Consider the following 25245-nt stretch of genomic DNA (forward strand, 5'->3'; position numbering starts at 1 on the left):
TAAAAACATGGTAGAGGGTATATAATAAAAATGGAAGTCTATGGGCGTGATGAAAAAAACAGAAGGAAAGATCTCAGTAAAAGAAATTTGAAAAAAAAAGGACAAAAATCCACCAACCTGCAATAAAATGATTTATATTTTCACCCACTTGCTATATAATGTTTATCATTAATATAAGAAAAAAATGACCATCTTCTTATTTAGCTTTAGCTTTAGCTTTAAATTATGAGAAATGGTATTTCCACCCCTCTTGGTTGTATTTTCCTAAAAAAATGGATGCATTTTCACCTCTTTTCCTCTATTTTCAGGAAAAGGTAAACCAAAGGGAGTGGATATGGTGAGAAAGTGGGTGAAAACATCATTTCCCTTAAATGATATTCACAAGGATAGAAAACAAAACCGACTCACTCTGCTATACAATGTTTGTCATAAATAAAACAACAGAGAAAGACCCACCTTGCTGTTTTAATTTTCATAGTAGATAATAATGGAAAAAGGCCTACCTTGTTTTTTTATTTTTATTTTTACGTTGGAAAGGAAAAAACCACCTTTCTATTTAATGTTTGTCATAAATATCAGCACAGAAAGGCCTACTGTTTTAAATTTGATTCTAAAGTATACATTGTTATGTATTCTAAAATCCAATAAAAGGGGTGGAAATGCAATCATTTTTAGGACCTCTGTTTCTTCTCTCTTTTTCATTGTAAAATGGGTGTAAATGGAATTCTACACTCATTTTTAAGTGAAAAAAGGGTACAAAATTTATTTTACACCCACTTTACATGCAAAAGAAATGGTAAATGGTAAAAAAAGGGGGTGGAATGCTGGAAAACGGGGTGGAAGTATCATTTCCCAAAAAAAAATAGGGAAAGATTCACCTTGTTATTTATGATAGAGGACCCACTTTGTTTTTTCAAGAAGAAAGAGAAAAATCCATCTTGGTATTTTAACATGGCTACTGATATTGGCACTACAATGTTTTAATAATTGCACAAACTCGGCTTGTCTTTTCTGTTTTAATTGGCTTTTGACATCTTTTTGTGAACTAAATATCCTTCTACAGCTGTTTAAATAATAAAAGACCAGATGAGTAAGTGCAATTATTAAAACATGGTAGTGCAAATATCAGTAGCCTTTCTCATTTATGATAAAATGGGAACAGAAATGATATCAGCACAACCATGTTTTAATAATTGCACAAACCCAGCTTGTCTTTTCTTTTTTAATTGGCTTGTGAGAGCTTTTGGGGAACTGTAATAACCTTTAACAGCTCTTTAAATATTAAAAGACAAGATGAGTTAGTGCAAATATCAAAACGTGGTTGTGCTGGTATCATTTCCCTTGTAAAATGAAAAAAGTCAAAACATAGTAGTGCCAATATCAGTAATCATGAAAATGCGAAAAGACCCAACTTGGTATTTAATTTCTACCCTTCCAACTTTTGCAGAATGCATAGTTAATGTGGCAGAAACAGTATACTGCATAGCTGTACTCAAGTTTTCCCCCCACCAATCTGTTATCTGTTACACCCTTCACACCCAACAAACATAAATGGATTACATTCAACTGGGAAGATTAAAATCTTCTGCAATCCAGGGGCTCTTAATGAGGAATGTGAACATCTTTAAATGTGCAGTTATGTGTCTGACACTACTGGCAGTTGTTCCATTGAGTCTTTTGAAACCCAAATAGTATTGGCACTGCCACCCAATGTTTCTCTTCTTCTCTTTTGCTTTGGATGTGAAATAGATTACATTTTTCTGAGATGGCTTTGTTCAAGCTTCCTCAATATTTTGTGTGTTTTGTGGTCGTTTTGTTTGAGTTCTCTGAATCAGCTGTTTTTATACGTTTCAACAGAGCACCCCCAGTTAGAGCAAGGTTCACTGCTGCTGTTTTTGGCTACTCTATCATGGACCCAGATGGGCATAATCCTTGTATGAATAATGGGTGTTCCATATATTGTGAGGTATGCTTCTTTCATCATCTTTGCTCTGTGATTTTCTTTTCTTTCTTTTTTTCTTTCTTTGGGTATTCGAGAAGTGACGGTTGTATAAAGCATGTTAGTAATCTTATGTTTATTTGAGTATTCCTTGTTTTTGGTAGCTATTTTTTAGTGTTCCTATATTTACCAGTAGTTGTTTTTGTTCATTTCATCTTGTTGAGTTCTATGCATCTGCATTTGTAAGGGGTTTGCCCCATTTAAGTAATGTAGGATTTGTTATAGGGCAGCCCAATAATCAGTGGTGGGATGATGCAAGAAATTGCAGACTTTTTTAGGTGTATAGTCAATAGGATTAGAACAGGGTTTCACACCTTCCATATTTGTCCGTTATAGGATATCTTCAATCTTCCAGCTTTGAGAAAAAATAGTCCTTCAACTACAAGGCAAACCTCGACACCAAGAAATAAGCTAGGAGGCCCCAAATTCCTAATAGAAAGTTCAAAACCAAGAAGGTAAAGGAGACGACGGAGTATTGTTGAACCATTACCATTCATAATGATATCTTCGACATAGACTAGTAGAATGATAACCACTATGGAATCTCAGTAGATAAATGTGGATGAATCTGATTGAGTACTCACAAATCTGAGGCCATGGAGAAATGTGTTGACTGTTGAGACGAGTTCACTGTGTTTGTGAGGCCTACTTGAGTCCATAAATGGCTTTCCAAAGCCGGCAAATAGAGAAAGAAAACAATTGTCAATGAAACTAGAGGTTGTGTGATATATACTTCCTCATTGAGTAGGCCATGGTTAAAGGCATTATGCATGTCCAACTGATGAAGCTGCCATCCTTGAGAGAGAGAGAGAGAGAGAGAGAGAGAGACTTAAAATTGTGTGATTAATAGTTGGTTTGACAATTGGACTAAACGTCTCTGCATAGTCGATGCCTTCCAATTGCATGAAACCCTTTGCGAAAAAAACATATTTTATATCAATCAATGGTACCGTTAGCACGCCATTTGATGCAAAGCACCCATTTACATGCAACAAGGTTCTTGTGAGGATTGGATGGCACATGCTATCATGTCCCGTTCTTTATAAGGGCATTGAATTCATCAGCCATTACATAGCTCCATTGAAGAACATCAACATCTTGAGAGTAGCATGTAGGTTCAATGGCCATAGAGTTCTATGAGAGAAGGGTGAGAGGGTGACGACTAGGAAGTAAGGCTTTTGCTCTGCGAGTACCATCCTTCATTCTAGTCACCATTGGAGGATGGGTGTTGATAGCAGTCAATGATGCAAGATTGTGGCATGAGAGTGGGACAAGGTCTACAACAGGTCAATAGGGTGGTGGTGACACGATAGAGGAGGGTGATGAGGATGGAGAGGTTAAGGGGGAGGAGGAAGGTAGCACGGAGAGAGATTGCCATCGATTGTCATAGTGGTGATAGTGAGTCTAACGGCGGCCATGTGCAAAGGGAGGGAAAGAGTGTGGGGAGTAACCATCAAAAGTGGGTTGACCATGGGAGACGACCCAATAGGGAGAGCAGGGGGGAGGGGAAGGTAGCCCACAATGAAGGTATGGCAATGGTGAATGGGAAGTCACGCTCAACAAAGACAACATTTCACGAGATATAAGCTCGGCCTTTGGTAAGTTAAGGCAGCAGTACCCATGGTGATGTGAGATGTAATCAATAAAAATGCCCTTGATGCTAGGAAACTAAAGCTTGTTGGGTTTTAGCACCTCAGGCAAGGCTAACATGCACAACCAAAGACTTTAAGGAAGCAATAGTACGGTTGCCGATTGAAGAGATGTTCTAGCGGACTTTTTGTGGCCAAGATGAGGAGACAACATGCGACTTATCAAATAGATGAACTTGGAAAAGGCATCCTCCCTCTAGCAAGGTTTCGGTTTCGATCATCATCTAAATGGAAACATTTTAGTTCCAGTATGTAATTTCTGCCGAAATCCTGTAAAATCAGGGAAATATTTCTGTATGAAATCACAGCTGAAATCCAGGTAAGATCCTTGCCACTAAAATTCGACCAAAACATTCACGAAATACAGAAATTTCGCCCGAAATCATGTGTGTGGACAGTCGAATAAACTCTCATCGGCTATATGCTTCAATTAGAAAACCTAATAGAAATAGGAAATGCAGAGACATGGAAACAAGGCAACTTTCCCAACAATTCCAATTTAGAATTTTGATTTGCAGAAAAAGGGGGCATCAAATAAACTCTCATTGTCTATGCAAGACATTTAGTAGACACCTTTTAAGGTGTAGAGATTCTATATTTGCTTGCCTTGAATACTAGCATTTAGTTGGTACAGTTTGGCTACATATTGTTCAGACTTCGACATCGAATCACTAATTAAAAACTTGATCTGAGATGAAATGATTTTTGATAATCTTAGTAAAAAATAACAGAGGAATTGCCAAAGTCAGAATAACAAATAAATTTCAACAAGAACATAGAACCTGGAGTAATACGAACATATGACGACCAAAAAAAATGTTTTACCCATGATATAAATTTTTAAAATTGCTGTATTGTTACAACAAAAGATAATATAGATTTAGCTGAGTGCCATAAGAATTTCCAAGTTTACTTGTCTTTTTTGTGAAAATGAGTCAGCATGGGATAGAGTTTTTAATCCTTAATTTGAATCGAGCTCTTGTAATTATCGCATAATTGATCAAGTTAACAGTATTATGGCATATTCTCTCTCTCGCATGAATTCAATTTTATGGCTTGGGGCTGTTGAAATATTGATTGCTTGTGTGTGTACGGTCATTCCAAGAGCTCTTTAACCCAAATAAGCCTAACCTACTAACTTGAACAGCTTGATGGAGAGCCATTGAACTCATTTCACAATGGTTTTATTGTATTGAGAAACCTGACTGTAAATCAAGGTCACTACTTTCTTCTCAATGTGTCAACCTCAATTGGAGAGAGAAACTCATCAGCTTACAAGTGGTTCATTGGTAAGACCCCCAGTTCATTTTCATGTGAATTCATTTGATAGTAAACTTGGTCATGTATATTGACAGTATCCATTGTTTACTTTAAATTCCTCTTTTCCCTGTATAGTAATGGCTGTGTCGGTGTAATATTTGGTTTATGTCTCCCCAACAGATACCATACCACCAACTGCATCCATTGTTAGTGAAAGAAGTTTTACAAATGCTGGAAATGTCACTGTTGACATTACATTCAGTGAGGCTTGCACTGGTCAAGGTGGCTTCAAATGCATAAATGCTTCGAGTTGTGATGTGAGTTAGTTCTCCATCTCCTGTTGCTCTTTCTTAAGTCTTAACTTATCCGGAGAGTTATGGTGTGATATTTAAAAGACAAATATGCCCATTGTGCTTGATAGTGCATATCTATGGTGCACATTTACTCTTACTGAAGATTAAAAAAAAAGCTTGCCTCTTGTTAGATTTATACATCCATTAGCCATTTTGCTCTCCTAATTGAGAAAATATGATGCATGAGAAGAAATTATGAGATCAACTAGCAACAAATACAGAAAAAAAGATCAAAATATTACAATATTTTGAAATCTTGTGAATTTTTTCTTCGTGAGAATTTAATAACATTTTTTTTTATTTTCACGAATTATGTTTTTAATTTATTGAAAATTTTTTTTATTTCACACCAATTCACTTATTTTTAAACTATTTTTTATTTTTCCTGAAATGTTCCAGAAAAAGACAAAAATGTACCTTCACGAGAAAATCCAAGAACAAGATTTGTCACTATGAATTACATTTCCTTTTAGTCCAGCAGGCCATCCTCATTGTTTTGGTTTCAAGCACTGCAAGGTTTTCTTAAATCTTCACAATAAATGACGCTAATATAGAATTACAAACCCATGCCACCATACTATGGTTCTTATAGTTTCCCATGCATAAAGTGTTTGAATATTAACTTATAGTTTTCCATGCAGATAGGACTTTGAATATTAAACTTGCATATATCCAAGTTTTCAGAATCTCCAATGGAGTGAATCACTTTTATTGCTTCCATTTTCGTGTTAGTGTCCCATTTGCGGTCCAACTGTCAGTTTTTATACTTAGTCTAGACTCTAGAGCACAACTTCTAGTTGTCTTTTAATTTCCCTGGTTTACTTAATTAGATTGTTCCATCAAGGTTTTTATCATGCAATCATGTTTTTTTGTAGGTCTTGGTTAATGGGCCTGGCAGTGTAGATGCATCAACACTGCGAATGGTTGAACCCTATATCAAATACAGCTTGGTCATTAATCTCTCCATGAGCAGTTTATATGGGCGCGTACAAGTTAAAATGGCTAATAACATTTGTGCGGACCGGGCAGGAAATCTATTTACAAGAACAAATGGTTCTGTTGTTGTTGTTCGTTTTGGTAAGTAACTTAAAGTTACAGTTTGCTAGACTTTATTTTATGGCAATTATGATCATACATTTTCCTCTGTTTCTTTTTTCTTTTCTTTTTTTGTCAAATGGTTCAGATAGAAGACCCGTATATGTGGATTTATGGGCATCAATTCCTTCCTATGAATTGGAGATCAGTGAGGTGCCACGAACTGTCCTTGCTACAAACAAAATGGAGGACTTGAACATTTTCTTGGATTTCAGTGATCCTGTAATCAACTCTACAAAAGGCATCCTGAGTGTGTTACATGTGAATGATGGTTACTTGGTTCCTATTCGTAGTGGAAATCATGCAAACCGTCGATTTGGTTTTGAAGTAAGCACTGAACTTCATATTGGATTTATGTCTATACCAAATTTTAAGGGTCTCTTTGCTTTAGGTTGATAAGCTGTCAGTTTCACTTCAAATTTGAAGAGTATGGTCATCAAACTTGCAGTTGAAATTGTTTTTCTTGCTGGCATTGATGAAATTTTGTTAACATTTCTATCAGTTTTCGACCATTCAAAAAAAAAAAAAAAACATTTCTATCAGTTTTAAGGCTCTGCTACTTAAATACGCCATGCCAAAAATTGATGTGATCTCTATGAATAATTAATTTTTTTAATAGTAATTAAAATTTTATTATATTACATAGAAAAACTTTAGGAAACATATTATGACATTATGCAGATCATGTTCAAGTATGAAACTGTTCCAACATTGCATCCTAGTTCAAATGCGTATAAGATGTGAATTTTTTTTTTTTTTTTTTTGCAGTCTTCAATACACAACCTCCAAAACCAAATATTAATTGGACCAAAGAAGTAATTACACACAATGTCTAGTGGTCTCTGGTTAAACAAGTAAGGCCAATTGAGCATGTTTAGAAAAATCATAGAATTGCAAAATTTAACGGAGCATATTGCAAAAATCATTCTCTGAAATTTCTTTGTTTTCCATGAGAATAAATGGAACTATCAACAAGATATCATCAGGACCATGGAAGTTATAAGTGACAGGTAATTCCATATTGGTGTTTTTGTAGCTCAAAAATGTCTCGGGTACTCAGATTATCTCAGTGAAACTTGAATCTTCTTCTCTTATTGGACGATCAGGAACGGCAGTCTCTCCTGTTAGACCAATTGTCTTTCTCTATGGTATGTTCTTCATGCTTGCTCAGCTATTTTTATTTTAAAATGTCTGGAAATTCACATCAATTTCATAAGAGAAAATGATGGGTGCTTTTATTTGTAGATTTTACGAAGCCTGGTGTAAGTATAAGCACTAGCTCCCCAAAAGTTACAAAGAAGTCTGATATCAATGTAGTAGTTGAGTTTACGAAGCCAGTGTTTGGCTTCTATGCCTCTGGGATACAAGTTGAAGGGGGCAGACTTGCAAGGCAGGTGCATATAATGACATTTGAAAACTGATAACTTTGTTACATTGTCAATCCTGAATTTTTCTTGTTCAAACTCATGCATTTCCCGTATAACCGTGTATGCACAGTTACTTTCATGGCGTTCTTAGTTGGGAAATGTTAGAGAGTATGGGATCTTCTGTAACCGGAAATGAGAAACAGCATCTATGAATTCAGAACTGTGATTGGATATCATTTCCCTACCACTGTTGTGTTGGGATAAAATGCCAATTTTTTCAATTTGATCTTGAAAATTAAAAAAATTATTTCATTAAAAATTCCAGTTTTTTCTATCTTGATTGTGCTTTCCAGTCCCACCTTCAGAGAAACCCTCTTCACAACCCACCTCACTATCATGTAACTTGCCACATTTTTACAATCTCATAATTCATTAAGATAACTGTTTATGAAGCATTTTTATTTTTGGAAAATGATATGGAGACCGAGAGTACCACCGATCAAGGGACCTGCCATGAGAATGTGACATGTGTACACAAAAAAGACTGCTTTGGTTGATTTTCCTAAATTTAAGGGTTGGCACACGTCACTTGTGATATTGTGGCGAGAACCCATTTGTCGGGTCCCCATTTCGGTGGTACTCTCGGTTTCCCTAGCATTACTCATTATTTTTTATTGCATCCCTTTCCAATTTTTGCAGTGTTGGACTTAATTCTATACATCTTTAATGTACATTTCACTTTGTTAGCGAGTGTTCTGCACAATGATTTAACTTTGTTAGTGAGTGTTTCTCACCTTTAATATGTTTTATGTTTCTCACCTTTAATACCTTCTATCGCATTGAAGTCACCTTATTTGGTCACAAACATATCTGATTCCTTCCCTACTATTACACCTCCCATTGACAAATTTAATGCTATCAATAAATTTAATAGGAGGAACTATGGAAAGTAGAGATTTTCCATGTGAATGTTTTTCATATAGAACTGTTGTTGGGCGATATGAGTGTTAAAGAATTTTGCAAAATGATGTTGAGAAAATTAATTGAATTTTCACAAGTTTTATTTAAATTAGAAAAACAATTTTCAAACAGGGCCGGTCGACTGGGGTATCCCGGGCGACCGCGGATTGGTACCTGGAAGTATGAACAATTTCCAGAAAGGTGTGGGCGGGCGACCGCGGGAATCCCGATCAACCGCGATTCTTTGGATCGTAAAAAATAAAATAAACAGGAGCATGTCGGCGGGCGACCGCGGTAATCCGATCGACCTCGACTGTTCAAAAATCTATCCGTTGTGAAGAAATGAACATGGCTTTTCACTTCCATTTTTCAACTTTCTTTCATGTCTTTTGCTTCCCAACAGTCATGAATGATTTTCAAACACAAGGGACACCTTGTGGATGATCCAAAACACTTAAATCACAAAGGGATGTGATCAAATGGTGATTATTCAAACCAATCAAAGAGATGTCATGAAGGGATGTTTCCCTTAATGAAGAGGCATCTAATGCTCTATAAAAAGAGCAGAATCTGTCTTTTCTATATACTGAAAATCAGTTATTATAGTACTTTTATTTCTCTCTCTAGTAATTTTCTACTCCCTTGTTTTATCAAAGTTGTTTTGTTCATTAAACAGTGCACAAAAGACTGTTTTCTGCAAAAACAGTTTCTTTGTTTTTCTCAAAGGCTTGAAGTTCTTAAAAGGGCGTTTTGGGTTTGATTCCACTTGTGCAAAGTGTCATCAAACATTTGTAGGACATTCCTACAAGGCTTCATTGTATCTTGGAGGCAATTCGCGGATCCCCTTTGCACACAGCTGGTGGGGGCGAAATTTGTCTTAAGGAAAGTGATTACGGGGCCTTGAAGCAACTCATCAAATTTCTAAATTCCCACCAACAATCTTAAGACAATTTTTTCTCGGTTATCGTTGTTTCTAAGTGCTTCAATGGCGTTGTTTTCGGTTCGTCAAATGACTCAAGACTTCGTCAAACTTGAACGTTTTGACAAAGGAAACTTCAAGCGATGGCAGAAGAAGTTGCACTTCATTCTCACTTCGCTCAAGGTGGTTCGTGTTCTTACAACTCCAAGGCTGGTGGCGGTTGAAAATGAGACTCTAGCGCAGGCTCGTGTAAGGCTAAAATGGGAACAAGATGACTACATTTGCAAAGGATATATACTTAATACTATGTCGGATTCACTTTTCGACATATATCAAAGCATGGGATTAGCAAGTGAGATTTGGACTGCACTTGAGGCAAAGTGCATGGCAGAAGATGTAAGTAGCAAGAAGTTTACTGTAAGTCGGTTTTTGAATTTCTGCATGGTAGATGTAGGCCAGTTATTGATCAGTTGCATGAAATTCAACATATAGTAAGTCAAATACATTTGCAAGGTATTCTTCTTGATGACTCTTTCATTGTTCCTTTGATAATTGACAAACTTCCACCAACTTGGAAAGACTTTAGAAAAAGTCTTAAACACAAGAAAGAGGAAATGTCTCTTGATGATTTGGCTCAATGCCTCAGGATTGAGGAAGAGTCAAGGATAAGAGATAATAAAGAAGAGCATGAACCTCTATCCTCTAAAATCCATTTGGTGGAAAATTTCAAGGAATCGAACCAATAAGGAAAAGGCAATCGGAAAAGAAACAAGATTCCTAAAAAGAAGTTCAATAAGAACAAGAAAAGGAAAGGGCTTGTTTCAATTGTGGCAAACTAGGCCATTACAAGGAGTGAGTGTCGACTTCTTAAGGATAAGAAGCCGGGTGCACCAACAAACAAAGAAAAGTTTGTAGCCATGATTTCAGAGGCAAATGTCCTTAAAGATGGCAATAATTGGTGGATTGACTCGGGCGCGACGAGGCATGTCTGCAAAGACAAGAATCTGTTTTCATCCTATGAATTGGTTGAAGATGGAAGTGTACTCTATATGGGCAATTCGTCGACAGCAGAAGTCAAAGGAAGAGGAAAGGTGGAATTAGAATTCACATCTGAAAAATGTCTCACTCTGACCGATGTCTATCATGTACCAAAAGTTAAAAAGAATTTGGTGTCTGGAAGCATTCTTAACAAGAATGGCTTCAAACTTGTATTTGAGTCTGACAAATTTATTCTTTCTAAAGGGGGTACCTTTGTTGGGAAGGGATACATGTATGAGGGAATGTTCAAATTGAATATCAATAAAGTGAATGTGTTTGCTTATGTTGTTGATTCTTTTTATCTTTATGGCATAGTCGCTTAGGACATGTTAATACTAGAAAAATGGATGATATGGTTAAATTATAATTAATTCCTAAGTATCAACATGACTTGATAGACAAATGCAAGATATGCATGCAAACTAAGATCGTAACAAAGATCACCACTTATTAGACCTTGTTCATAGTGACGTATGTGATATACATAGTGTCCCCACTAGAGGAGGCAAAAGGTACTTTGTCACCTTCATTGATGACTTTTCAAAGTACTGTTATGTGTATCTCCTTAGTCACAAAAATGAGGTTTAGAAAAGTTTAAAATATATAAAACTGAAGTAGAAAATCGATGTGATCAACTATTAAATGCCTAAGATCCGATAGGGGTGGTGAATATTACTTTCTTGATTTTTGTGAATCGGAATGCATTATTCATGAGACTACTGCCCCTTATACTCCACAACAAAATGGAATGGCTGAAAGAAAAAATAGAACCTTAACTGAAATAGTTAATGTAATGCTTGTGAATTCTGGTTTAAACAAAAGTTTTTTGGGAGAAGCTTTACTTACTGCTTGTCATATCTTAAATAGAGTTCCAAATAAAAAGACTAGTGTAATCCCTTATGAGTTATGGAAGAAAAGAAAACCAAACTTAAGTTACCTTAAGGTTTGGGGTTATAGGGCTATAGTTAAAGTCCTTAAGCCTAAGTTAAGAAAGTTAGGAGAAAAGGGTATTGAATGTATTTTCTTAGGATATGCTATTCATAGCAAGGCCTATAGGTTTCTAGTAATAGAACCCAATGACTTTCTTGATGTAAACACTATAGTTAAATCAAGAGATGATATTTTCTCCATTTCAAAAAAAAGAGATGATATTTTCTATGAAAATAGATTTACTTCAATTCCAAAGAAAGTTGAATCTAGTACTTCCATGGAAACCCCTCTAGAACTTCAAAAAGAAGTAAGTGAAACTAATGAAATAAGAAGAAGTAAAAGAGATTGAAAAGAAAAGAGTTTTGGTCCTGACTTTGTTACCTATCTAGTAGAAGGAGCAAGAGAAAAACTCAACTTCTATAATGTTAGACTTGAATGTAGAAAGTGATCCTAAAACCTATGAAGAAGTCATAAAATCACAATATGATGCCTTTTGGAAGGAAGCAATTAATAACAAAATGGATTCAATCATGGGAAATAAGACTTGGATTTTGGTTAACCTACCTCCTAGGTCAAAACCAATAGGTTGTAAATGGATCTTCAAGAAGAAGATGAGAGTAGATGGGTCAATAGAGAAGTTTAAGGCAAGACTAGTTGCTAAAGGGTTTACACAAAAACCCGGTATTGACTACTTTGACACTTATGCACCGGTTGCTAAGATTACTACCATTAGTCTTGATTGCTCTTGCTTCCATATACAAACTTCATATTCACCAAATGGATGTTAAAACTACATTCTTGAATGGTGAATTGGATGAAGAAATATACATGGAACAACCTAAAGGTTTCATTTTGTCAGCACAAGAGCATAAGGTTTGTAAACTAATCAAAACTTTGTATAGTCTAAAGCAAGCCCCTAAGCAATGGCATGAAAGGTTTGATAAAGTTTTAGTGTCTAATGGCTATAGAATACATGAATCAGATAAATGTATTTATAGTAAGTTTGAAGGTAATATAGGTGTTATAATATGTCTATATGTGGATGACATGTTAATATTTAGTACAGATATTGAATATATTCGAAGTACTAAATTATTTTTATCTCAAAACTTTGATATGAAAGACATGGGTGAAGCAGATGTAATCTTGGGAATAAGAATCATAAGAAATGACAAATGGTTTGATTCTAACCCAATCTCATTGCATAGAAAAGGTACTCAAAAGGTTTAATCATTTTGAGTGTTCACCCGTTTCAACACCTATTGATCCTAGTGGGAGATTATATCCTAATAATGGTAGGATCATTTCTCAACTAGAGTATGCTAGTGTTATTGGCAGTCTCATGTATGCTATGACATGTACTAGACCAGACACAACATTTGCAGTAGGTAAACTTAGTAGGTTTACAAGTAGACCTGGTTTTGTACATTGGAATGCAATGTATAGAGTATTTAAATACTTAAAGAGGACTATGGATTATAGTTTATGTTATAGTGGGTATCCACAGTGATAGAAGGATACACTGATGCCAGTTGGATAACTGAGCGGATAGACCATACATCAACCAGTGGATGGATATTCACTCTTGGTGGAGGAGCTATCTCCTGGGCTTCTAAAAAGCAAACATGCATTACTACTACTATGGAGGCAGAGTTTATAACTTTGGCTGCATGTTGTAAAGAGGCAGAATGGCTTAGGAATTCATTATTGAAAATCCAATTATGGCCTAAACCAATGCCATCGATTTATGTCCATTGTGATAGTCAGGCCACATTATCAAGGGCATATAATCATGTTTATAATGGTAAGTCTAGACATATAGGACTTAGACATAGTACTATAAGAGAGTCACTGACCAATGGGGTTGTAACTATTGATTATGTGAGATCGAGCCAAAATTTGGCCGATCCGTTGACTAAAGCTCTTGCAAGAGAAATGATGTGTAAAACATCAGTAGGAATGGGGTTAAAGCCATTAACCAATAGTCACCAATGATGGAACCTCGACTCAACACTTGAATAAACATCAAGTCTTGAGTTCAATGGGTCCAACAAGTACATCATATGGAGTGATTGCAAGCACTATAATATTCATTATTTTCATCCCAAGGTAAAGTGCTTGGTACCTGTAATGTTTAAAAGGGTAAGGATGAGCAAATGGGCTCTTAATAGGCTTATAACAGAGTGTTGGAGTGTTTTAGTTACAGGGATAATCTTGATAAGTCTACCTATGTGAGTGTGGGAGTGGTGCCGCTTCTTATGAGACTTGGTTAGTCTCTAGAGCGCTCATGAAACCAAGATATAGACACAAGGCCAATACATGTGTCGGCTCTTAGAAACAGCCTATAGAGACGAAATCTTGTGTGTGGAAATGTGTCCGGTTAGTCAAATAGAATAGCTAGTTCGAAGATACGTCTACTATGCAATTCTGACTAACTTTGATGTGTTTACACTAAATGAAGGTTCAAATCGAGTGATACTTTCATTTATGCATAAGGTTTCCACGCCTATGAGAAATTATTTTCATTTTGAAAATGGTGGGGGATTGTTAGAGGATTTTGCAAAATGATGTTGAGAAAATTAAATAAATTTTCACAAGTTTTATTTAAATTAGAAAAACAATTTTCAGATAGGGCCGGTCGACCAGGGTATCCCAAGCGACCGCGGATTGGTACCTGGAAGTATGAACAATTTCCAGAAAGGTGTGGGCGGGCGACCGCGGGAATCCCGGTCGACTGCGGTTCTTTGGATCGTAAAAAATAAAATGGACAAGAGCATGTCGGCGGGCGACCGCGGTAGTCCGATCGACCGCGACTGTTCGAAAATCTATCCGTTGTGAAGAAATGGACATGGCTTTACACTTCCGTTTTTCAACTTTCCTTCATGTCTTTTGCTTCCCAACAGTCATTGATGATTTTCAAACACAAGGGACACCTTGTGGATGATCCAAAACACTTAAATCACAAAAGGATGTAATCAAATGATGATTATTCAAACCAATCAAAGAGATGTCATGAAGGGATGCTTCCCTTAATGAAGAGACATCAATGCTCTATAAAAATAGCAGAATCTGACTTTTATATATACTGAAAATCAGTTATTATAGTACTTTTATTTCTCTCTAGTAATTTTCTACTCCCTTGTTTTATCATAGTTGTTTTGTTCATTAAATAGTGCACAAAAGACTGTTTTCTGCAGAAACAGTTTCTGTGTCTTTCTCAAAGGCTTGAAGTTCTTAAAAAGGCGTTTTGGATTTGATTCCACTTGTGCAAAGTGTCATCAAACATTTGTAAGACATTCCTACAAAGCTTCATTGTATCTTGGAGGCAATTCGCGGATCCCCTTTGCACACAACTGGTGGGGGAGAAATTTGTCTTAAGGAAAGCGATTACGCGCCTTGAACCAACTCATCAGATTTCTGCCATCACCAAATTCCCACCAACAGTGAGTTCCTTGCATGGAACAATATCCATAGCTGACTGTTTGGCATACATACTCAACAGTCATTGAAATTGAACATTACCTGCCCAGTTCATGTTTACTCCAACGCTAGATTTCATATGTTTCTTGTCATTTAATCCGAGGAAAATTAAGAAAAAGGTCACTTCGGCTAAAGCTAGTGTCTGATTCAGAACCAGAAACCATGAGAACCAAATCATTGAAAAATGTGTAACAATGTATTTCTGATGTATGGTGTATTATTTTAAAACATAAAATGTAAAACTATCCCCAGATGTATAAAAAGTTATAACTTTTTTACTGATTGTTGTGTAGAAATGCATGTATCTTCCTCACTATGTTAGATTTCTACAGTTAAATTCTTATCATGTTTAATTCTTGTAATGCAGATTTAAAGAGATTTCAAAAGCTCTCTACTCATTGACCATTCTGGCAGAATCTGAAAATGTGGTTTCAGTTCTTGTTCCTGAAGGCAAAGCAAAAGATATTGCGGGAAATCAAAATTTGGCTTCTAATCAATTGGAAGTGAGGCACTGTAGGATTTCTTTCTTTATCTGTTGCAATTACTATTGTTATTATTATTATTTTGAATGGTCGTAATTATTATTTATTGTCCTTGTTTTGCTTCTTTTCATCTCTTGGTCGTTAGCACATCAAGATTGAAAACAGAAAAGACATAGTAAATTCTGAAGTGAGATAGGATGATAAAAGTTCTCCCAAATATTCTTATTTCTTGCTCAATCGATTTTCTTCATAATGATTATGATCCTTGTCATTATCCCTGAAAGAATACTGTCTATTATGTTACTCAAAGTAACTGCTTTCGTAGTGGCTTTCTTGTCATAAAATGCTACCAGCACATCATGGTCACATGTAACATGTCTTATTAGGTCATCAAGAGTCTTATACATTTCGAAGTTTAGTGACATGTATAGATTGTGTTGAGATATGGATTTATTTCTATTCCTGGGGTTAGAATGACTAATGTTTAGTCATGGTTGTAGATTTCTAAATAAGGAGTGACTCCTAATACATAAGGTTGTTAATAGAAGTTGTTTTAGAGTCCTAAGGAAATGCATTATTGCACTATGACAGTTAGAGTACTATACACTTAGCAAAGAATTAAGTGTATCATTTCAAGGCCAAACATATGCATGTGAGAGAATTCTCAAGATATGAGAGTGGGTGGCAGATGGAAGTATTCACTTGAAGAAAATTCATCCAGATGATAACGCAACTGACAAATTGACTAATATACGGTCATGGTTGTAGAGGACTAGATAAAGACTGACCCCCAATATGTGGTTCTTGTTGAGATATGGCTCTATGCAGGTGCATATAAAGTGTTTTTTTTAAGGTCTATCTGGTTCAGATTGATTGGAAGAAAACCATTGTAATCTTCTCTCTTACTTATAGTGAATTCTCTCTGACTTGTCCTTAGACGTAGGCCTTTGTGCCGAACCACGTAAATCTTTTGCTCTTTGTATGCTTGGTGAGATTGTCATTTTACGTTGATTTTCTCTTGGTTTGGATTTTTTCGACCATCATTTTCTACAGATTGTTTATATTATTAATGACCATCTGTCTCTGATCCCTATATGTGAGCTTGTAGATTCAGTGCCTGCTATATCTGTTGCACTACACTCATTTGTAACTGCGGGGCTATTAGCAACATCACTAGCAGCTGCTGTTCTTGCACTTTCCACATCAAATCTAGCGGCAATAGGAGATTTAACTAGTGGGCCTACAACCTTGGTCATTTCAGACCCTTCAAGAAATTTTCTGGTAGGTATCAAGTAAGCTTGGAAGGTTGATCTTTCTAGTGAAGTCTTGAGCTTCAGCTAATTTTGCAAATTAAATCTGAATTTATTGCATAAGAAATATGTTTGGTTTAGTGGTTTTGCATAAGAAATATGTTTGATTTGCAAATTGCAAGAGAATGAGTTCCAGCATTGGTGGAATATCTAGCATGAGATATTTTATGGTGGATTATCACCAACAAGATGATCTTTTATTCCAGGGAACGGTGGGACACCTGCAAGTTTTTGTTTTTTCGGACTGGCTTTCAGTTAGCCTACCAATAGAATATTCTGAGACTACAAAAGGCCTTAGGTGGCTTGTTCCTCGCGAGAAGCTTCCATGGAAGAAGGAAGACGCATATGTCTGGCCCCACTATCCTTCTCCATATGAAGGTCCTAATAAATTGTCTATGAAATGGGAGTTCATCTCTTCTTATCCAGGTCCCTGTAAATCAGAGATTGGGGGACTCCACAGACGACAAAATGTGAGCATGAGAGGCATTCCTTATGGACTACCTCTTGATTCTTCCGAATATTTCATCTATTTCTTGGTGAGTACTTATGTTTAATTTCATTATGAAGTCCTAATAATCCCCAAAATCCAACCTATTGTCTGAGGACTTGGATATTAATTGTTTACCTTGCTGCAGAGAGGAGAGCCATTATCTGCTGCCAATGTCATCAAAAGAATGGATAATTATACAGGGTAGGCTCAGCTTTAACTTAATGCTTTCTTTCTGATATGGAATATGGATTTCTACAGTGTTGAAAGTACCACTTTCTGTCCAAAATCATGTGTTTCTTGTTTCTTAAACTTACGTAGATGGGAAGACTTTGAAATGAATATGTTCTGGCTTGGAGTGGCAGTTGGCAGTTTACTTGCAATGCATTTACTAATACTAGTCTTGCTAAAATGGAGAACTCAGAGATCGGTTCACGGGATACTCTCCATTCCTAGATTTGAGCTTTTTCTCCTTATTCTCACATTCCCTTGCATATGCCAATCATCAGCATTTGTCATCAGAGGTAATAAGTCTGGACTAGCAGTTCCCACGTTTGAATAATTCACCTCTTAGCATTTTGTTTTACTCATATCCTAAAATATTATACTTAGGTGGTACAACTGGAGGGATCATCTCTGGTGCTTTGCTATTAGCCGTTCCCGCTGCATTTCTCTTATCTGTTTGCCTCTTCCTAATGGTTGCAATATTCAAAGGCAGTTTTGTCCAATACAAAGAAGTTAAGCAAGGACCTGCCAGTGATCCATGTCGTGCCAAGATGTTGATTTTCTTCGCAGGGAGACCTACTATAGGAAAGTGGTTTCATCGGGAAGGGCTGTCATTATCATTCCTTCCAAGGTTTGGAATTCTGTTTGAGGATCGGAAAGGTCCTCCGGTATTTGTATTAATCAAAAGGGATGATCCGAGCAGTATACCCGAGTGGATTGACAGCGGGCAAAGTGGTATTGGGAGAATGAGGGCAGTGAACTTGGATAACAGCAATGAAGACACCACGGCGACTCCTTCTGAGAGTCTTTTGGGGTGTGCCAGGTCAGCCTATATCGTTATCGATCTTCTTCGAAGGGCATGTTTGGGTTTCATATCTGGGGCGTATTCTCCGATAGACCCTTCTCGTGGACAAACCCAATGCATTTTAGCTTTGAGCATCACATTGGTGCAGTTCTTGTATTTGTTTATTCTCAAACCATATATAAGGAGGGGAGTTCAGGTAGTAGAGACTATATCCCTTGTGTGTGAGGCAGGTATCTTTGGGATTTCTTTCTATATAGGTCACTGGAATGCATTCAAGAACCAAAGGGGTATAGGCATAGTGATGTTGGCTCTCCTCCTTATTAGCTTTGTCTGTCAGCTAGTGAATGAATGGTATGCTTTAATCAAATGCCTACTACAACTCCCACAATCCCAAAAGCCATCTTTCAGGGTGGGACTTAAATGGGTAGCAAAAGGTCTTGTCCTCCCTTTCCTTCCAAGAAAGCATTGGTCTAGACTTGTTCCTGGATCCTCCCAACCCAAAACAGGCCTGGTTCCAGTTGTTCCTCTAAGTCCAGAGACAGAATTGGAAAGTAATGTTGCGGCCCCACGCGTCGACCCATTGAGTTCCATGACCGCAACAGTGGTTCCCTTGTACAGTCCCGGTTCACCGGGCCTTACTGAACATCAAGCCATGGCCTCCACTAATGTACAAAGTGCGGTCAAGACTAATTTGGAATCATCTTCACAAAGTGGGCTTGCATCAAACCCGAGGAGCAAAATGAAGATGGTAGAAGTGAAGAGACCCAAAGGGATGAAATCTGACTCGAAGAACGAATTGAGGAAGTTACAAGAGTTAGCCAAAGCTAGTTTTTCGGGGAATAAGAAGGTGGAAGAGGGGAGTAGTAGTAATGCTCCGAAAGAGCGATGTCATTCTTCAGATGAATCATCCTCCGATGATTTTGTGGGTTCGTTTCCTAGGAATTGAAGAAATTCGAGCTCAATTCAAAGGAAGAGTTTTGGTGTCGATGATCAGAGTCAAATTCTAACAGCTTAGGAAGAACTTAACTTTCAGAAACTATACATCCAACTTTAAGCTATTTATAAGCTATTGAAAGCATTACAATGGCATTTAGACGTGAAGGCCGTCTTTTCAGTCATCTGATCTTCTTGTAAGAGATTTTTTGCTTCTGTAACTAAAAACTGATTTTAGAAGAAAGCTCATTTAGTGTACGTTCATATGACAGTCGAAAAAGACTGGAATCCGAGATTCTGTCCTGCCACCACAACAGTCCTGCCACTGTAAGTTAATACGCGGATGTTCTTAACTGTAATTACAGATTGGTATTCTCGTATGTTCTTAACTATAATTACAGATTGGTATTCTCAATGAAGTGATTAATTCTTGAGCTCTCTTGACAAATGAATCCAAGAATAAGTCATTCATTCTTATGATTAATGTATGTCATTATAAAGCATCAGCATGGAATCTTTGAGTATTTTATGTTTTTACAAAGATGCATTCTCAACTGAATAGACTGCAAATATCCCACGCCTCACATTCACTTCTGTTGAAGTATAATTGATTAAATAACCCTAACAGCTAAAGCTTTAGAGTAACTGGTTGTTTCACATGGTGTCAAAGCTATTGCCTCAGGACAGGTCTTGCACCAACCCTAACAGCTCAGCTTTTGGAGTAATTGGTTGTTTTCACAACTTCTGACTTGCAACTAAATTCATTAACAAGCATGTGGCTTCCACCAAGGCTCCATTCTTTCGACGTAAATTTTTCTACTTAGGCTATGTTACTTTCGACGTAAATGGGTGTAAAACAAATTTTACGTACATTTTACACTTAAAAATGAGTGTAAAATTTGTTTTATGTCCATTTTACATTGAAAGAAACAGAGCCATAATTAAAAGTTGGCACTAAAATTGTTTTACCCCTGTTTTACATTGAAAGAAATGAAGCCTAAGGGCACGTTTGGCTACCATGAATTGTTTTTCATGATAAATCAGTGTCAGCAAGTGGAGATGAGGGTGAAGTGGCTATAAATCCATAAACAAAATACTGGAAACTAGTGTCTCCAAGTGGTAGAAGTGGCAAAAAATCAGGAAACAGTCGATCGGATTTTAAGTAGAATTTTTGTTTCCGGATTTTTAGCCACTTCTACCACTTGGAGACACTAGTTTCCAATATTTTGTTTCCGGATTTTTAGCCACTTCAACCACTTGGAGACACTAGTTTCCAGTATTTTGTTTCCGGATTTTTAGCCACTTCACCCTCATCTCCACTTGCAGACACTGATTTATCATGAAAAGCAATTCATGGTATCCAGATGTGTCCTAAAGGGAAAAAATATCATGATGTAGTTCCTGTATGAGTTGATATCAAAACCATCTTAACTGGAAGGCAGGAGCAGGGATACTTACATTCTTATTTACAAAATTCGAATAATTAAAATTTGTTGAAGAAATTCCATCCCCCATTTTGGACTTCAAACTTTTCCGAATAATTCAAAATTTCTTGCATTTTTTAGTTAAATGTGAATTTTTGAGTTAAGTGCAAATATGACTAATAATTTGTCAATTCTCGTATGTTATTTTAAATTTTACAAAATTATTGGAAAGGCATTGTAGTGAAAACTGAATTCACATTCTAATGAAGCAAGCACATATACTTAGCCATACTTCCATTTTTTTTTTATCTTGTGTCATGTCTTTTAAAATAAGTAGATATCTAGTAGATAAAGATGGTTTAAATATAAAAGAAGAGAAAAGAGTTTCTACACACTAGTGTAGATAAGTTATATGCACACTAGCTTAAAATACAGTGGGGGCCACATTGTTTGGGTGATCCAAAGCACTCATTTGATGGGCCCACACATAGATAGGGTGTGCCCAAAAAATCATCTCCATAGGATCATTCTAACCATTCGAACCATGGAGGATAGATAGATTTGTGAAGGTTTATACACGTCCATTTTATCTCCACAAATCGTAGGGTTGAGATGATCGTATGGAGCTGATTTCTTGGGCACACCCTATCTATGTGAGCGCCAATCAAATGAATGCTTTTTTCTTGAATTTTCCCCGAACTCTTTTCGAACATTTCCTGAATTTTTCATACTACAAATTATTCAGGAACCCAAACATTGTAACTATGTGTATCTGATAAGGTAATGGGCACACAATCTGCTGATGGGTCCCGAACCTGATCGCTATGCAATCAAGATCAGATGGTACTGAAATTCTATAGTTAAATAAAGGCAGGGGAAATTATATGTACACATAGCACACGTGTAAGAGATCTCAACCATTCATCTCGTGGGCCTCATCCTGGGTTGGCATAGCCGCGTAGCCCAATAGCACACTGGATGGATGATCGTAGCCGTCCGATCAGAAGATTTTATCTGCTGATGTCAACTATTGATCAATTTTTACAACCACCCATTTGCTGGTCATTGTAGCTCATCCGTCGAGACACAGATGAACGGTCTAGATCTCTTACGTGCATGGCACGTGTGTGGCACGCGTTCCATATCTTATGTTCTCCACGTTCTCTTTGGTGGCTCAGCCACTAGCTTCTTGATTATCCCTGTCAGCCAAAATCTAGAGGTGGAGAAGCTTATACTAGATTATGTGCTCAACGTGGCAGAATATGGGCGAATAGAAAAGCTTCCTCCTATCCTTAAAGATAATGGGCCTGTGTACATTAACAGCTCTCTTATCATACTATTTTTGAGCAGCACCAATACGCCAATAGACAGACAATTGCTGAAATGGCTTCTGTTTGTGCCTCTTCTGCTGTGGCAGCTGTTGCCATTTCTTCTTCTAGGCAAGACCCTTCAAACCCAAAATCAGAATAAAATTTTCTAATTCTAATAGTTTTTCTTTTGCTGACTTATGGTGAGATTCATTTTTTTTTACTAATGCTTTGCTGATTAAAATGAGAAAAAAGATGGGTATCTTTTTCTGTAACTCATTGCTTAGCTCTGAATTGGAAGAAGATAAATTGGGTTTTGTTCCTTTCTGATAAAAAATTATTCGGGTTTTTGCTGAAAGTTGAAATGGGTTTGTTCAGTTATTCTTTGCTGAAAAAAAAGGAGGAAAGTGTTTGTTGGGTTTTTGCTGCAATTCTTCTCTGAAACAAGAACTAGGGAACTATGAGTTGGGTTTTTCAGTGGGATAGTTTTTTTTTTTATAGGAAAATATGAGTTGGGTTTTTTAGTGGGATAGTTTTTTGTAGGAAAAGTAAAAATGAAAACAAGTGGTGATGTTCTTCTTCTTCTTGTTGTTTTATCAAAGTTCTTTGCAGACATTTATTTCAATGGCTGTGATATGCAGTTCTCAGAAGAGTGGAAATGGTTTGGGAGCAACAAAGGCCGCTTTCCTTGGAGGAAGAAGACTTAGACAAGGCAAGTTGGCGGCAACTGCCGGGCGGCGATCCCTTTCTGTGTCGGCCGCAGCTGCCTCTGAAAGACCCCTGTGGTTTCCAGGCAGCACCCCTCCTCCATGGCTTGATGGCAGGTTGATCAGTAGTTTCTTTCCTTTTCCCATTTTCTGTTTTGCTTTTTCATGAGAAAGAGAGAGAATTCTCAATGTTTTATTTCAATTCTGAGAATGCAGCCTTCCAGGAGATTTTGGATTTGACCCTCTTGGTCTCAGTAAGTTCAAGCTTTAATTCAGAGCTTTTTGTATATTGATTTAGAAAAAAAGACAAAATAAGGGTACTGATATTGGCACTATTATGTTTTGATAATTGCACTAACTCATCTTGTCTTTTATTATTTAAAAAGCTGTCAACAGTTACTATGGATCCCCAAAAGCTCTCAAAAGCCAAATAAAAAAGAAAAGACAAGACGAGCCAAATTTGTACAATTATCAAACCATGGAAGTGCAAATATCAGTAGCACAAAATAATAATGAAAAATACCTCCCAAAAGAATTGAAAGAACAGTTCATTCATGAATGTATTAATTTAAATTTAAATCAAATCATTGAAATTTTAATTTATATGATCTCCAATAGATTACCTTGAAATGTTTGGTTTAATGAACAGGTTCTGACCCAGAGAGCTTGAAATGGAATGTACAATCAGAGATTGTGCATTGCAGATGGGCAATGCTAGGGGCTGCTGGTATTTTCATCCCTGAATTTCTAACAAAGATAGGTATCCTAAACACTCCTTCATGGTACTCTGCTGGAGAACTGGAGTACTTCACAGACAAAACCACCCTCTTTATTATTGAGCTCATCTTAATTGGTTGGGCTGAGGGGAGAAGATGGGCTGACATTATCAAGCCTGGATGCGTCAACACCGACCCTATCTTCCCCAACAACAAGCTCACTGGGACAGATGTGGGCTACCCAGGTGGGCTTTGGTTCGACCCGCTTGGCTGGGGGAGTGGTTCTCCTGAGAAGATCAAGGAATTGAGGACAAAGGAGATTAAGAATGGGAGGTTGGCTATGTTAGCAGTAATAGGTGCATGGTTCCAAGCTATTTACACAGGCACTGGCCCCATTGACAACCTCTTTGCCCACCTTGCCGATCCCGGCCATGCCACCATTTTTGCTGTAAGTGCATACACCAAATTCTTGGGTGTATTTCATGCAAGAAACACTCATTTCAAATGCCTATACAAAAAGACCAATATACTTGTATCCATAAAGCATTCATAAACAGATTAGTGCATGTAGATATGCATATTAATCAGACTAAGCTGGGGTGGAAATGCCGAAAAAGAGGGAGGAAAATATCATTTCACATATTATAATTATTAGGATGTGATATCCACACTCCCTTGTTTAATAATGGCATTCCTCTCTTTGTTTTCGCCTTACTGAACTTTGACTCTGTTTTTCACTTGTGCAGGCTTTCACACCTAAGTGAAGAAAGCACCAGAGAACATTACTGAGATTGAAAATGGGGAAATTGTGGTAAATCTTTTGTTAGGATGAGCGTTGAAATGTGGTGTGATTGCAAAGGATGTCTGTATCATTTAGACTTGTATTGTGTTTCTGTTCATCTCTTCTATACTATGTCAATGCTGTGTACAAATAACTACTGTGTTTTTAAATAGTTAGTCTGATGCCTTAACAGGCAGCTTTAAAAGTTGTTAGCAACAATACCTTCCCTTTGGATCTCATTACTTAAAAGTCACTCGATTATCATTTTGTGCATATACATAATCTGTTACAATTATGGAACAAATCAGGGGCTGTTAAAAGTTTCATTAACAGACCCTGAATTTTGAGGGCTGATATTCCCACCCCATTCTTTTTTTTTCCATTCCACCCTTTTTAATTGTCCTGTCCTCCATAAACTATACTTTGTTATACTATATTTCTCATATGCTAAAGCTATTGAGGGAGTGCTAGAGATTTTATTCATAAGTTATAGCTAATAAGGGTTCTAAGTGGAAGGTGCTTTTTGTTGCAACGACAAGGCCGTCTGATCAAACTCAGCTCAGCTCAGCTACATAAAATGATAAATAGTAAAAAAGATGTACTTGTTAGTTTTCTGATTATCCATGTCCAGCAATAAGTACCAAACAACTGATTTCAATTTTCTGGTATGCAAAATAAACTCAAAATCGCATTTCAGGGTTCAGTTCCCCTATAATGTTTTTGTTAGCTAGAAATATTAACTCAGGCTTACATTTAAGCAAGTCATCAATGGCCCAAGGGAATGACACCAATGTGCGCGCACACACAAAGGTTTTCGAAAAAACAGTACTGTAATGTTCTTTCTTTTTTGTGATAACATTTCAGTGTTCGGGCTGTCTTCAAGTTGACTGTACAACAGCATCATTTGCAGAAACACAAAGAAATAGCGGCCGTTTCAATACGCGGATTTTAGAATCTTGGATTTCTTCAAAATTGTAGATGGGAGACGAGAGAAGGAGACCAGACGTCGTTTTCTGAT

The 25245-nt window shown here is 36.9% G+C and overlaps 2 protein-coding genes across 4 annotated transcripts; both read left to right on the forward strand.

The window, feature by feature from the left end:
- Positions 1-1512: 1512 nt before the first annotated feature.
- On the forward strand, positions 1513-19749 carry LOC143889862 (uncharacterized). 2 transcript variants are annotated; one of them, XM_077394238.1, is made up of 14 exons: positions 1513-1635; positions 1858-1966; positions 4796-4937; positions 5089-5225; positions 6137-6338; positions 6445-6683; positions 7393-7504; positions 7602-7746; positions 15418-15563; positions 16641-16813; positions 17049-17378; positions 17478-17533; positions 17651-17853; positions 17942-19749. In XM_077394238.1, the coding sequence occupies exons 2-14, from the start codon at positions 1910-1912 to the stop codon at positions 19303-19305; spliced, it is 3306 nt and encodes a 1101-aa protein (XP_077250353.1). In that variant the 5' UTR covers positions 1513-1635; positions 1858-1909; the 3' UTR covers positions 19306-19749. The 2 variants fall into 2 exon arrangements, with proteins under 2 accessions (XP_077250353.1, XP_077250352.1); XM_077394237.1 differs by lacking the exon at positions 1513-1635 and having other exon boundaries at positions 1664-1966.
- A 2251-nt stretch (positions 19750-22000) lies between these two features.
- Positions 22001-24446, forward strand: LHCA2 (photosystem I light harvesting complex protein). Of its 2 annotated transcripts, XM_077394239.1 has the most exons (5): positions 22001-22155; positions 22665-22847; positions 22947-22984; positions 23380-23894; positions 24193-24446. In XM_077394239.1, the coding sequence occupies exons 1-5, from the start codon at positions 22100-22102 to the stop codon at positions 24208-24210; spliced, it is 810 nt and encodes a 269-aa protein (XP_077250354.1). In that variant the 5' UTR covers positions 22001-22099; the 3' UTR covers positions 24211-24446. The 2 variants fall into 2 exon arrangements, with proteins under 2 accessions (XP_077250354.1, XP_077250355.1); XM_077394240.1 differs by lacking the exons at positions 22001-22155; positions 22947-22984 and having other exon boundaries at positions 22644-22847.
- The last annotated feature ends 799 nt before the right edge of the window (positions 24447-25245 follow it).

The sequence above is a fragment of the Tasmannia lanceolata genome, unplaced genomic scaffold, assembly GCF_043159265.1.
Source record: "Tasmannia lanceolata isolate RefF3 unplaced genomic scaffold, GAP_Taslan_0.1 ptg000013l, whole genome shotgun sequence".
In the NCBI taxonomy this organism is placed as follows: domain Eukaryota; kingdom Viridiplantae; phylum Streptophyta; class Magnoliopsida; order Canellales; family Winteraceae; genus Tasmannia; species Tasmannia lanceolata.